The 15,000-nt window shown below is 49.2% G+C and overlaps 1 protein-coding gene across 1 annotated transcript in view; it reads left to right on the forward strand.

Annotated features, from left to right (window-relative positions):
* The first annotated feature begins 2,522 nt into the window (after positions 1-2,522).
* Positions 2,523-15,000, forward strand: part of LOC125955947 (uncharacterized) — a 24,673-nt gene continuing 12,195 nt past the window's right edge. Inside the window, exons 1-4 of the mRNA XM_049687320.1 lie at positions 2,523-2,600; positions 5,839-6,562; positions 11,088-11,244; positions 11,325-11,539. Coding sequence (XP_049543277.1) covers positions 6,445-6,562; positions 11,088-11,244; positions 11,325-11,539 — 490 coding nt within the window. The 5' untranslated portion in view covers positions 2,523-2,600; positions 5,839-6,444. The remainder of the gene's footprint in view (positions 2,601-5,838; positions 6,563-11,087; positions 11,245-11,324; positions 11,540-15,000) is intronic.

A 15,000-nucleotide genomic window follows, 5' to 3' on the forward strand; every position in this document is an offset into this window, starting at 1 on the left:
GTGGTGGTGGTGGTGCTCCGTGTAATCACACGGTGCGGGGGGAGGGGAGGGGAGGGGTGGTGGCGGCCGCACGTCAGCTTTTCAGCGAAATTAAACGCGAAGTTCCTGGCATCTTCTGACGATCCTGACCTGGGCCGTCGACACCGAACGGCCACGATGCACGGGAACCTCCCTCCTCGGAAGCTGGAATCCGGATGTGGATGGATGGATTGCCGAGGAGCTGTCCATCAGCACAGGAGAGCACAACAAACGGCGGCTTCTCTGGGAAACTTTCCCGGATACAGTTGAGCTGAGCGATTACAACGCGACCGTTTTGCTGGTCGCCTGGATCGCCATTGAAACAGAAAGTTATATGCAACCGGGTCTCTTATTGTTTAAGAGACCCAAAATTGTTCTACCGGCGGATATCTTAAGGGCGTTAAGAGACCCCCGGTTGCATACACCCCTTCTGTCAATAGCGTTTTTCCCTTTTCTTTTTTTTGTCTGCTAGAATATAATCGGCATAAGCTACATCCGCAACCGAACTGCCTAATTTTAGGCGGTTTCTAATTGCAAGTTGATCGCGGATAAATAACTATAAATCAAATGTGCCCAGAAACTGAACTGCCATCTTAAAAAAAGAGGAAGAAGAGCTGTTTCCTAGTAACCTAGTAAAAAATCCTTCTACCGCCTTACCCCTTCCAAGAAAGCTAAAAATATTTGATCCCCTAAAGTTATGCAATTCAGTAAGGGATGTAGATACTTCCCATATAACAAAGACTATGCAATGTGGTCACTCGATGTTTAAGCGACTGCTAACCAGCCACTTTGTATGAAAGGACAAGAAATTTGGCCGATTATTGTTTAAGGGGGGGGCTTTGGTTATTTCAAGTCCAAAAAGGGTATATTTTTGACGAATTTTAGTGAAGAAACCAGTCAATTTTGCTTTTTCAAAATAATCTCATATTAAACTACATCTTTTCAAGAATATTTGGTTCTATTTTGGGGGAAGATTTGTTCAAAACTACGGTCATGGCATCCAATCTAGAAAGACAACTTTGCATAAATGTACTTTTTGCGGTGCCTCTCGTAGCTACGTGCTGGGTCATCAGAAATATTCAAACGACTATTCTTTTGTTAGATTATAAGTTTATCCAAGTAGCCCCGTCAAGTTTTTATAGAATTTCCCATTTTTCGATTTTTGGCAGATTTTTGAAGTTGTGAAAAGTAATGCTTTTTTCGATGTTTTTCCAAACAGCTAACTTTACATAATTTAAAAGAATTATTTAAAAAAAAGTATCAACAATTTTCATAAAAACTCGACGGGGCTACCTGGCAAATAGTGCACAGATTATGTGTTCAAAATTTCAAATCGATCGGTCCAGTAATTTTTATGCTATGATGGGCACCGACTTTGAAAACGTTGGTTTTTGGGAAAACGCGATTCAAAGTCGCGAAATGCTTTGATCCTTCTATGAAAGGCGTATTTTCGAAAATCCATATCTTTGGTAGTTTTGTTCCGATTCATCCCAAAATTTCGCACAATACTCTTGAAAGGATAAGCAGTAATAAAAAATTGTAAAATGTAAATGCGAGGATTAAAATAAAGTACCGAAGCCCCCCTTAAAGTCGCGAAATGCTTTGAGCCTTATATGAAAGGCGGATTTTCAAAAATCCATATCTTTGTCAGTTTTGCTTCGATTGATCCCAAAGTTTTACACAATACTCTTGAAAGGTTAAGCAATGATAAAAAATTGTAAAAAGTAAATGCGAAGAATTAAAATAAAATACCTTCTGGCCCCCTTAATAGACTAAAAGCTATTATAAACTAAATATGTAACCCCTGAAGGTATGCAATTCGGTAGAGACATTTAACCCCTGAAATAATGCATAATCCGGTAGAGATGTTTGATATTTTTTGGCGTGAAAATACCGTGCGCCTCAGATCCTAATCGCGAGGCTCGCTCGCGCGTCGAGGAGGTCCTCTCGCGGCCCGTCTAAGGCCTGTTCTGTGGCCGGAATGCCCCTTTTGCTGGACCCGATGATTCCTGGAAACGAATCCGCGTTTGGCACGACGACGACAACCGAGGCCGCTTCGGTTGTTAACCAACCAACCAACCATCATCATCATCATCACTCGCTGTGTTCGCTCGCTGCTCATACAGCATCCATCACGAGCGCGCTTCAATGATGGGGGGCTGAACGCTTCGGAACGCACGAACAGCGATCCCGAACCGACCGCCGGACGAACTGCTGCTTCGTGGAAATTCGGGGAAAATACACCGAATGAAGGCTGGATGCTGGATGCTGGGGATGCGTTGTATGCTCGGGCGTTCGGCACTCGGGATCCCGTGTCCGTTTCTCGTTCGGCGGAGTGCACACCCAACACAGCCAGTACCAGCCAGTACCAGCCAGTAGTTTCCATTCGGTCCCGGCAGCGTACGGAGCTCTCGAATCGCCATCTCGGCCCCTCGCGAGAGAGACGCTGCGAGAGCTACACACACGACGGTGCGTGGTGGTGGTGCTGGTGCTGGTGGTGCTGGTGGTAGTGCTACACCGGAGTGGGCTTTACGGTGCCACCCACACTATTCCCTCTTTCCCCGCGCCACGGTGACGGTGGTGTAAGTAAGGCGCGCGTTTTTTTGCGTTGGTGCACCAAAAGTGAGTGTGTGTGTGTGCGTGTGTGTGTGATGATGGACAAAAGCCCGCCAGGCAGCAGTTAGGCCAGCAGCAGCAGCAGCAGCAGCCCCTCCCTCCCTTTCTCTTACTGTGTCGTGTCTTCCGCTTCCATCCATTCCCGGGAAAACCTCCCCCGAGGGGTGGTCCTGGAACAACAGCACTCTGTGTGTGTGTGTGTATCGAGGTGTAGGCCTTGCAGTGTATAAGACTCTGTGTGTGTGTGTGTGCGTGTGCATCTCGTCGTACCACACAACCCCCATCCCCCCCGCCCCATTACCCGTCGTCTCTTGGGGGTGGGAAGAAGAAAGTAAATAAACAAAAAGGGGGCGCCCCAAATGTTACTCCTACCTCAAGGTCCAGGGGACTCGATCCATCAATAGCCCACCCCGGGGTCCCAAGGGTGCAAGCGAGGGTGTAAAAACCGGAAACGGAGGTGAAGGTTCCCCGTTCGGGGTGTAGACCGAAAATCGAGTAGTACCACAACAGCACAAGCAGTGCTGCTTGTAGTAGCTTTTAGTTTCCTCGGTTTGGCTCGGTGGTAGCTGGTCGACTGGGTCAAAGGTCCTCCTCCTTCTTCTTCTACTCCTTTCCTCCTGTATGACGCAATGGACATAGGTCCCCCCCTCACCACTTCATTCGCTTCTCCCTAGAGCAGAGAGAGCAGAGAGAGACCATGAAAGTGAAAGTGATTTGGGGATTTTCCCGGGAGTTTCACGGGGGCGCGCGCGCCATCTGGGCGAGGGCATCCATTACCAAGAGCATCCAAGTCCAGAGTCCAAAGGATCGTAGGAAGTAGCAGACTAGTGGTGCATCATCTGGTCCCGAAGAAGGCAAGTCCGGAAAAGGGGCGAAACGATGATGTTGAGAGACGGTACAGCAGCAACATCATTGCAGCAGGTTCCGTCTCGAGATTGATTAGCCTCGCCAGCAGCAACAGCAGCAGCAGCAGTAGTAGTACGCCAAGAGTAAGGACCCCTAAAGCCCACTTGACGGGCGAAGGTTCGACTTTTTATTCGCACAAGACAAGGGATGAAGACTGGGGGAGGGGCATGTCCACTCCACCCCCTCCACTTCTTCATCCCATAGACTTGGTAGGCTTGAGCCCGTGCCTGCAAATGACAAGCTGCGTGTGGCACGGGGGGATGGATAGGTGGAAGGGGGGTGGAGTGCCCCCCCCACCCCCTGTATTGCGCATTCGCCAGCACCGGTTTTTAGTGTTCCAGAGAGCACTATGGATGTCTCTCTGCTCTGTCAGTGACATGCAACCCCCCCCCCCCCAAGGGAGCGAGGGAGGAAGGAAGGGAGGTTCGCACCCCTCGCCACCCTGGATGACCACGAAACGGACGGAAAACCGCAAGGAAAAACAAATTAAGCGCCGGAAAGCGAGCGGAGCGAGGGGTGGCGCTTATCGCTTGCCTCGAAGGGTGGTGTGTGTGTGTGCCTTAAGGGTGCAGGGGTGCAGCAGCAGCAATATCGCCATCGCCATCGCCATCGCGGTCGAAACGACATCCAAAACACGGCCTCCGGTCCTGCCATCCGGCGGTGCCATTCCGGGGGGAGGGGTGAGCGGGGATGATGGTGGTGGTGGTGCAGTACAGTTCAGAGACTCTGCTGCTGCCGCGCTCACAGACAGACATCACAGCAATCAACCCATCAACCAGAAGGATTAAGCAGCGGACACTAACCACCACCACCATGTTATTCCTGTTCCCGTTCCGTGTGTCCAGGTGTCTGCATCCCCGGAACCACCCCCCCCCCCCCCTGAAGCCTCACCCCAACCCCCTTCCCTGTAAACAGGGCTGAACTGAAACGGATTGAGTTCGCTGCCTCTAGTCTGCTGCCTCTAGCGTTACAGACACAAAACGACACCAACCCCTCAACCCTGCTCCAGGGCCCTGACCTCTCAGGTGCTGCTGCTGCGGATGTGATGCGCAGATAGAGAGAGCAAGAGAGCCCCCAATAGAGTCACCGGACAGTCCGGATAGTCCGGATATATAGATACATTCTGTCAAGAAAGTACTACGGGGGGAATAGGTCGATTTAAATCTGATTGGGCTGTCGGATCCAGTTAAGTTTTTTTTTCCTAGGTTGGTACAACTGTCCTTAATTGTTGTGCAAAATTTGAGCGGAATCCGTCAACCCGTTTGCGCACAGCAATTTTTTAAGTAAGTCGATGTCAGTAGTAGGCGATAATTCGTTATCACGGGTGACGACGTTGAACAACAAAGAACTTAAAGTATTGTTTTGCAAATCAGATATCGTGTGTCGATGCATTGAAAATGTTGCAAAAGGTCTTTGGTAATAACACTTTATCGAAAACTCGTGCATAGAAGTGCTACAAAGCCTTCAAAAGTGGTTGGACCGATGTCAGCAGTTCGCCTTGTCTGGTCTGGTCTGGTCATTAACGTCCTCCGACCGATGAAAACATCGCTGATGTGAAAGATATGGCGTTCGAAAATCACCATTACCAGCTGTTTCATGAACTTTAGATAGAATTATAGAATTTCCCATTTTTAGATTTTTGGCAGATTTTTAAAGTTGAAAAAGTGAAGCTTGTTTTCGATATTGCCTCAAACAATGAGCTTTACATAATTCAAAAAATTATGTAAAAAAAAGTATCAACAATTTTTATAAAAACTCAACGGGGCTACCTGACAAATAGTGTACAGATTTTATGTTCAAAATTTCAAATCGATCGGTTCAGTAGTTTTTGTGCTACGATGGGCCAACCGACTTTGAAATCGTAGGTTTTGGGAATCGCGATTCAAAGTTGCGAGATGCACTGAGCCTTGTATGAAGCTCTGTTTTTCAAAAATCAATATCTTTGTCAGTTTTGCTCCGATTGATCTCAGAATTTTACACAATACTCTTGAAAGGATAAGAACTTATAAAAATATAAAAAATAATTGCGAATAAATAAAATAAAATACCGAAGCCCCCCCCTTAAGCCATAAAACAAAAATCGTCGCTTACTCTACTGACATCGATTTACTTAAAAAATTGCTGTGCGCAAACGGGTTGACGGATTCCGCTCAAATTTTGCACAATAATCAAGGACAGTTGTACTGACCTAGGAAAAAAAACTTAACTGGACGCCGGCAAGGGATGTGGCGCTGGCGCGCCCCCCTGATCGCCAAACTGACAGGAACCACATCTGATCTCTTCGTTCTCTTCCTGCAGCGCGACTTGTCTGGCGGCGCGGCGATAGCGCGATGGATCGATGGTACGATCGGACTCAGTACTACTCAGTAGCCTAGCCCGCTGACAGCGATCCGTTTTGACACCCTTGACCACCCCCGTCCCCCACTCCCCTGTGAGTGCCTAATAAGTAGTGACCGTGTCTAAAGTTAAGTCAAAAAAAATAAAAGAAGAAAACAACCCCTCAGTGTGTGCCCTCTGGTGTCGTAAGTGTCCAAGTGCGCAGTGTGTGTGTGTGTGTGTGTGTGATAGAGCCGACGCGGGGGGGGCCGACGAATATGCCGACGGCCCTAGAGGAGGTAATATCTCGAACAACAACAGTGGTGCTGCTGCTGCTGCTGGTGCAGCCACCAAAGTGACACCAAAACACGAGGGGGGCCTGTGTGTGTGTGTGTGTGTGCGTGTGATGCACTAGTCGCTCGCCTGTAGTTAGGACTTCGAAACGATCACCTACTGTTACGTAGACTACCTTTTCCTGTTCAATTACTACCTTTGACTACTACTACTACTACTACTACTACTACTACTACTACTACTACCGACCTGCTCGTAGTGCGTGCGAGTGAGTTATAGAACTCGCGCGTGTGTATGTGTGTGACGAAAAGGGCGCAGCAGCAGATGATGATGATGCAGATGGTGACGATGATAGCGGCTCAGATCAACCGACTTCGGCTACTGGCGATCGTGCTAGTGCTCATCCTGCAAGGTAAGAGAACCAACAGCACTCTGAACAGACTTTATTGGTGATATTATATTTACCTCCTCGTAAAGGGATAGCTTTATTAATATATATATTTTTTTTGGTAAGCTGTCAGCACTGTTACTGATCTGTTAGCTTGAAAAACACTTTCACTACTGTTTGAGATACGCCCCTTAACCTTTACTTTGATTACTTTGAGGGCAATAAAATTGGTTTTGGGCCAAAAAAAAAATGGAGGAATTTTCAAAATGTAAATCCGAATGTCACTTTCTGTTTTTTGAACACATCTCGTGTCCAAGTTCGGTGGTGTTCGCGCAAGCATCTGGGGGGGGTTGTAATGATGTTCCAGACACCTCGTCGTCGCTGATGACCACCGCCCCCCCATTGACACACACATGCGCGCGCTGATGAGACAGACAAAAGGTGATGCTCATCTCGCTACGCCCCTAACTAGCCCACTCAACGTGTGTGTGCGTGTGTGTGTGTGTGGAGTGCAGAGCTAAGCCACTCCGAAAAACCACCAACAACAACGAAGCTAATCTGTCACTTAACCTGTCCGCAAACGCCACAAAACGCAGCAGCATATAGCAAGAGAGGTGTCCGTGTCCGTGTCCGTGTGTGTGTGTGTGCGCACATACTTCTCTGCCAATTCTCTGCTCTGCTCTGCTCGTGTGCAATTCAACAACCAACCACCATCACTAACTGCTGCACCCCTCCCCCCACCCCCAACCCCCCTTCGTCACCCCTCTAAACCGTGTGCAGTCGTTATCGTGTGCTGCAGAGCTGCACCTTCTGCACCTTCGCTCCTTTCATCTCGAGCGCTGCTGTAATTACGTTACTCTCTGTGTGTGTGTGCGCGTGTGTGTGTGTTACTCCATTTAACTGCTACTACTGCTGCTGTTGCTGCTGCTGCTGCTCCTTTTAGGAGCATTTGACGAGCGGCTCATTGCTGCTTCATTACTGTGGCGCTCTGGCGCTTCCCACGCACCCCACCTGGAACCACCTTCTCATACTAGTAGTAGTAGTAGTAGTAGTAGTAGTAGTAGTAGTAGTAGTAGTAGTAGTGTCGGGGACGAGTCCTCTACCATCCACCGAGTTGAAGGTGCTCGCGCGCCTCAAACAGCGAGCCTCTTAAAGCACACCAACACACACATGCACACACACACACACACCCCCTGGTGCACCGTCTTATGACGTCGTGGTTAGCCATTACAAGGGATGGTTTCCTATTTATTCTGTTTTGTGTTTTTCTTCTTCTTCAAAACCCCTGTTTCCTTCTCTCTTTCTCTCTCTTTCTCTTTCTTTCTCTCTCTTTCTTTTTCTCTCTTTCAAACATAAACACACACACACACACAAGCGCGCTTGCTGCCTTTTTTACAACGATCCTTTTACAATGATCCTTCTTTTCCCCGCGCGCGTTAAATGCTCTCAATTGCGCTTTCTGTCTGCCGAGAGCCTGATTTTCACGTCCACGACCGCCGTCCACGCCGTGCTGTTCGCCTCGTTTGGCCCTTTCCCTCCTCTCTCTCTCGCACCGCACCTCTTTCCGCACCAGCCCCATCCTCATCGGAGCAACAGAAACATTACAACAGTCGCGATCCAGTCCGAGGCGAGTCCTTGCTTGCGAGCGATTCTCCATCCTGTCCTTCTTTGGCGCTCGTTTCGCGCTGCGCGCGCGCTATCTGCTCGCTAGCTAGAAGAGAAAGCGAGAGAGAGAGTGAGAAAGAGAGAGAGGATGCGAGAAATTACTGAGCGACAGTTTTATTTCCCTGTCACAATTAGTTAACGGGGCAATCGGCCGCTGGTGGTGCTCAAGACGCGAGCGAGATCCTTATTGTCGGTGATGCACCACCACCACCACCACCGATCCGATCAAATCCGATGCTGCTCTGCTGCTGCATGTCCCAATCAAACGGTCGGTACACGACGAAGTAGTAGTAGTAGTAGTAGTCGAAGCTCGAACGAAAGAAACGATTTTAATGAAGCTCGTGGGGTGCTCGCTCTTCGAGGTGCTTCGAGTGGCTTGGGAAGGAGAAGGAGAGAAACTAATAACTAACCCCCGTCGCTCTTCACTGTTCGCTCACCGTTCTCATTCATGGTCATGTTTTGGTCATAAATTTGGTCAACCACCACCACCAGCGTGTGTGTGTGTGTCCATGTGGCTCTATGTTTCCATGTGGCTTTTCCATCAACTCTTCACAAGCAGAAGAAAAAGAAGAAGAAGAAGAGGACTATGAAGAATGAAAAGAAAGAAGAAAAATAAAAAGGTGGGATGGTGGGATAAAACTGGAATTTAGCACCCATTTACCAGGTCCACCCACTCCCAACCCAACCCAACCAGCACCACTCTTCCTACCAGCAGCCTTCCTGTCCTGTCCTGTCCTTATGGTCCAGTGACGCGTGACGCGTGACCGCGACTAAGAGAGAGAGAGAGCTACAACGGAGCGCCAGCGAGAGCGAAAGAGAGGGAGTGTGTCGACGGGACGGGAATGCCGATGATTGATGGTTCCATTTCGCGCCACACAAGGCCCGGCCCGGCCAAGTCAAACCAGCAGCGCGCCCCGTTTTCTGCTTCGGAAAATATGCTTCCCTCCCGCCTGCTGCTGCTGCTGAGGAGGAAGAGATAAGGGGTATGAGAGAGAGAGCGAGAGAGAGAGAGAGAGAGAGAGAGAGAGAGAGAGAGAGAGAGCATTTTTAAGTTCGCCACCGCCACCCCACTGCTGCTTTGACTACCGGTGGTGGTGGCCAGAGACGCCAGGGGACAAATCGAATGTTAATCGGTGGTCTCCTGGGGGTCCCGGGGCGGAGGGGTTAGCTGATGATGACGAGGATCCGAAGAGCTCTTCGCGCGCACACACACACACATGTGGAGCGAGCAAACAAAATACAAACACGCCCAGGCAAAGCCAAAGGTAATGTGTGAGTGTGTGTGTGTGTGTGTGTGGTTCAAGTGATCGGAAAACACACTCGAAATGTCAACGAAAACAGGCGGCTGCTGCTGCTGCTGCTGACGGGAAGACCAGGAGCACACACACACACACACACACACACACACACACACTCCTGGCACGTGACAGCTGCAAAATGGTGTGTCTGCACTGGGAAAGGGAGGTTAAAGTATCGTTCCACGGAGTTCGGAGGCCACGGATTCGAACCCTTGACATGGGGGGGGGGTGAATGGAATGGAATCCATCTCAAATCCGCTGCGTTGATCGCATGTGTGTGTGTGTGTGTGTGTGTGTGTGAGAGAGAGAGAGAGAGATACACTGCCAAAGCCACATGGTTGCCTGGGACACACACACACACACACTCTGTACGTTTAAATGTTCAATAACTTCGTCATGTTTCGCCCAATTTTTTTACAAACTAAACCATATCTCTATGAATCGTCTGTCTGCCAATGCCATTTTATGCCTTTTCCTGTAGGAAGTCCTATTGGAAGGTGAAGGTGTATGCCAGCAAACGAAAGACAAACTGAACAACTAATAGCTAAAATCGGAATCGGAGTTCCTGCTCCTTTTACACACACCCTAAAGGTTGTCAACTGACTGCTTGGCACAGTTAATATTTGGCCGCACATAATAATAGGCCCTATCTCAGAAAAGAACGGTGTCATTTTGTAGGTTTTTTTTTCATTACCTTTTAGGAAAAATATTGATGAAAATTATTCCCTAGCTTTTGATATCATTTTTTATCAACTTTTACTTTGACATCATTCCAATTTTTTTTTGGCACAGTACAGTAGGCCATATCATTTGCCCTCTCGTTCCACATTACTGTCATTTCAGTTAGTTTTTTGATACATTTCGTGAATACTGTTTAAGTTTCCCTTTTTGATGATTGTCCATTAAAAATCATCAGAAACGCAGTCGTGCTGATGTCGTTCGATCTATTTCAATACAAAAAATCGACACCATACGGTAAGAACAAGTTAGGTACCTTGTTCTCATCATGCCAAACCCTACCCTAGGATCATTCAGGTGGAAGGACAAAATCCGTTTTCTGTAGACACTCGCGTTTTAGTTTTTGCTTCACAAATTTCGAATGAACGTTGTTGCCCGAAAAAGGAGAAAACGTTTGATTTTTCGCAACAATTTACCAAATCCCGTTGCCAAAATCATCATCTTACGGGCCATGGACGTAATTTGAGCAATCAAGCCGTGCTCTAGGGGTGGGGGGGGGGGGTGGCCTATTTGGCTATTTTCTGACATCATCAATAAATGACATAAATCCTGTGCCATTTTGCCAACGTTATGGTGAAGTTATTCAACATTTAAATAGGTCCAGATGGTCTAGATGGTGCACCCTCCCGGTACGAGACGTCTAATATACTCAGGAACGGAGGAGGGTCCTTAAAGTAAAAGAAAGAAGAAATTCGTCAACAATGCTGCCTTTTTGGTATAACTTTCTAGTACAAACAAACAGCACAGCAACCGGAATGCAATTCCAAACAACAACTATAACTACTTACTAACCTACTGTTATTCTCTCTCTCTCCCTCTCCTTCTCTCTCGCTCTCTTCTACGGACAGCGCTAGCACGGCCTGTGGATGGGCTGCAGCTCACAGAAATCCTGGTGCCGGACGTGGCGGACGTGCAGGAGACGGTCACACTGTCCTGCAGCTACGATATGGGCACGCACAAGCTCAACTCCGTCAAATGGTACAAGGATGAGCGGGAGTTCTTCAGGTACGTTGGTGTCCCTCCCCCACTCCCCCTCTTCGTGTGTAGCACACTAACGGATACCTGCACTACCGTGTGTCCCGCAGATACTCACCGCTGATGCCCCAAAACCTGATGCTGTTCGACGTGGACGGGGTGACGGTGGTGCCGAACTCGACCGCCCAGGTGTGCAACCACTACCAGTGCAGCATCCAGCTGCACAAGCTCAACACCCGCTCGAGCGGCTCGTACCGGTGCGAGATTTCGGGCGACGCGCCCGAGTTCAAGCTGGCCCACGGTGTCGGGAACATGACCGTTGCCTGTAAGTACCACAACTGCTACTACTACTGCTACTATCTATTACTGCTACTACTGCTACTGCTATTACTGCTACTACTACTACTACTACTACTGCTTCTACTACTGCTCCTGTGCTGGAGATGCAACGGAAGGAAGCAGAAGAAGAAGAGGGGTCATCAGGGAGCCACCCTATTTGACTTTGATCTCGCACCTGTAATGGATGTGGTGTGTGTGTGTGTGCGCTTACGCCGTCAATCATCCAGCCTGGACGCATCCATCCAGTGCGCATACACAATGGGACCCGTTCCCTAAATCCCAGATAAGCAATAGATAAAGGCCGCGGAGGCAATTTAACATCCCCTGCACGCTGCTGCTGCCGCTGCTGCTGCTGCTTTTTACCACCAAAGCAGGACACCGACAGGCTGGCTGGCTGGCTGGTAGGTTGATGTGCGCATTGCGCTCTGCACCGAGCTCTGCAGGTGCCGTTGTTTTACTACTAACGCTTCTAACACGTTGTTATCTCGCTTGCGATGGTATGCCCGAGGTCCCTGAATTAGTTTTCTTGCTAAAAACGCTGCTAAAACGGATGGCATATGGTGTGGACGTTTAAAAGTATACCTAAATATCTTTAAAAATGCCCCCCAAAACGGAAAACTGATACAGAAAATCAATATTAGGTTTTTTTCCCATTGATTTAAATATGTCGATTTTTCGATGGCTTCAAAATTCAAATTTTTGTGGAGGAGTTTCAATCAACTTTTTTTTTTCGTTTCGAGAAAACGGCTACTAAACATGATTGTTTTGTTAGTTTAAACTTATGGTGCGCTATGTTGCGAGATTTAAAGACGTTAACAAGATAAAAAAACTCTACAAAATATTACAAAATCAGTGAACAACGTGTCAGCGGAAAATCGCCCGCAAAGTAGTGGCCAGGGCGCAATGGGCAATTCAGTTGGAAGGAATATTTTAATATAACTTTTCCTTTGCTTTTGCAACCAAAAAAACAAAAAAAAATCGGTTTTCGTTGAGGCAAAAAATTGAAAAAAAATCTAATCCGGGAGCTTAATGCATAGCCACGGTCAGTATATACGGTATTAACACAGGACCTGTACTTCGCGATTGAGGGGCCGGGCTGCTGGATAAGAGGACACCATAAGGCTTGCTGTGCAACCATCTATCTGTCGATCTGTGGCGGCGCAAAAAATCCTAAAAATAAATATAAAGGTACTGTTAAACGGGTTTGTTACTATCTCTTACCCCGGTGCGCGCGCGGAGAAGCTGCTTCTCTGCTCTCACACGAGCACACAACGTTCCAGTACGTTTTCCACCAGTGCGCTAATAGCTAATAGGTTGATAGGACCAGTTTACAACAAATTTGACGCCAGACCATGGCCGAGAACCGAGCGTCGTCGCCGGGACTCTATCCACGGCCACTATGGAGGTCCTGAAGAGGGCGCACGCACCAAACGCAGTACGACGCAGGCACGACGAATCTCAATTAATAACGTCTCAAAATTATTCTCTACCGCGGTGGCGGCACCCATCGGCGGGCGGGCTACTGCTGCTGCTGCTACTGCTGCTGCTGTAAAAGAAATGAATTAGTTAGCGTATTTATGAGCTCCTCGACTCTGCTCCCCCCCCCCCCCCTGCTCTACGCTACACGCAAGCTACTCCACTCGAACTCGAACTCGAACTCGACAGCAGCAGAAGCAGCAGCAAGCGAAACAATCGCGAAGGGCGCGCGCGAGCTTATGGAGATTAATTTATACAAAATTTAAAGTACCAACGTAGAAGTTGGTGAGCGAGCAGCGCTACCACACTTACACACACACACACACAAGCGCACACACACACACACACACAAGGCGCGTGGCGAGGCAACGTGAGCGCGTCGGGCGTCCGCCGAGAAGAACATTAATTATTGAAAGCGATAGCGACGAACCCCAGAGGCACCACCACCACCACCACCGGTACAACCACCAGCACCACCACCAGCACCACTGGCAGGGCGGCGGCACCCAAGAGAGCTCCGCCTCTCGCAACAGCGCACGTTGCGGCTGTTTCTTACAAACGTGCCCGTCTGCTAGTGTGTGTGTGTGTGTGTGTGTGCCGTGTGCCGTGTTGGGGTTCCGGCGCTACGGAACCGGAAGCACAACCAGAGAATCCACAACCCCAGGTGTGCTGCTGGTGCTGCTGCACACAAGGTAGACACAATGCGCATCGCGCGAAGCCTTACAACCACCGCCGGGAGGAAGGAAGGGAGGGTGGTGGTGGTGCCGAAGGATGTAAGCACAACGATGATAAAACCATGCTGGCATGGAGAGCAGGCTCTGAAGTAGCAAAGATCCCAGACCAGACCAGGGCAGGGTGCTAAAGATGTGGGGATGGGGATGCGGGATGAAAGGGAGCAGGGGTGGAGGGGGAGGGTGACAAATTTTCTGGCAAAAGGTATTCATCCCCCTCCCCCCGGTTTTTCATCGGCCTTTGGCGTCGTCGTCGTTGTGGCATTGTTTCATCCCCCGCACCCCCACCCCTCGTTGTCGTCGATCCATTGTTGCAGAACCGAGGGATGGGAGAGCGCGGCGCGGGGTATTGAAGGCACGAGTCGTGGCATTAAAAATTCACAGGGAAACGTCATGGGTACTACACCCAAACACAGGGGGTTGTTCATGGGGATGATGTGCTCCCCCGGTTTCCAGTCCAGGGGGAGGGGGGGTGCGTATAATGTTCGAGAGCGCAGCACTAGAGCAGCCAAACGAGAACTCCCAAGCGGAACAGCAAAAGGGCGACATTAACACACACACACATACAAGCGCACCCCCATTGGGGGGATGCTCGATTGCTGATCCTATATTTCCACTTCCAGCTAATGCTGCTGGTCACTGGGGCGCTGGGCAACAATAAGACACATTCATTTACCACCCCCCTCCCCTTCATCACTTCCTACACACACACACGCCCTCCATTTGCTCTGAGCCTACCGTGTGAAAGCAACACTTTCTTAATTCAATAAAATGCAAACGCAAATCAGCGCGCGGCCGGCACCCAACCCACTCTGTTAAGCTCTTTTGCCGCAGCATTTCATTTTGCTTTTTCCCCTTCCACACACACACACACACAAACACACACACACACACACACACACACACACCAACACCAGCAGCAGCAGGCTACTTTTGGCCGTATTTGCATTGTTTCGCTCGTCGTCGGCAGCAGCTGGGCGGCCATGTTGCTTGCGCAAGATGATGCCGATTATCAGAGGAAGCGAACACAACGAAAACCAAAAAACACAAAAAAAAAATAGAAGAAGAAGAAGATACGAAAAGGCCCCTTCGAGGCCACCCCATTTCCATTTCCATTTCGAGGGAAAATCCGCGGCGCACCCGCATGCAGTGGCGACAGCAGCAGCAGCAGCAGCAGCAGCAGCTTGCACTTTGCACAGTTTAGCTGTTTGCTGCTGCTGCTGCCGGCTGTCTTCTTCCA

This window comes from Anopheles darlingi, chromosome X (assembly GCF_943734745.1).
Source record: "Anopheles darlingi chromosome X, idAnoDarlMG_H_01, whole genome shotgun sequence".
Lineage (NCBI taxonomy): Eukaryota > Metazoa > Arthropoda > Insecta > Diptera > Culicidae > Anopheles > Anopheles darlingi.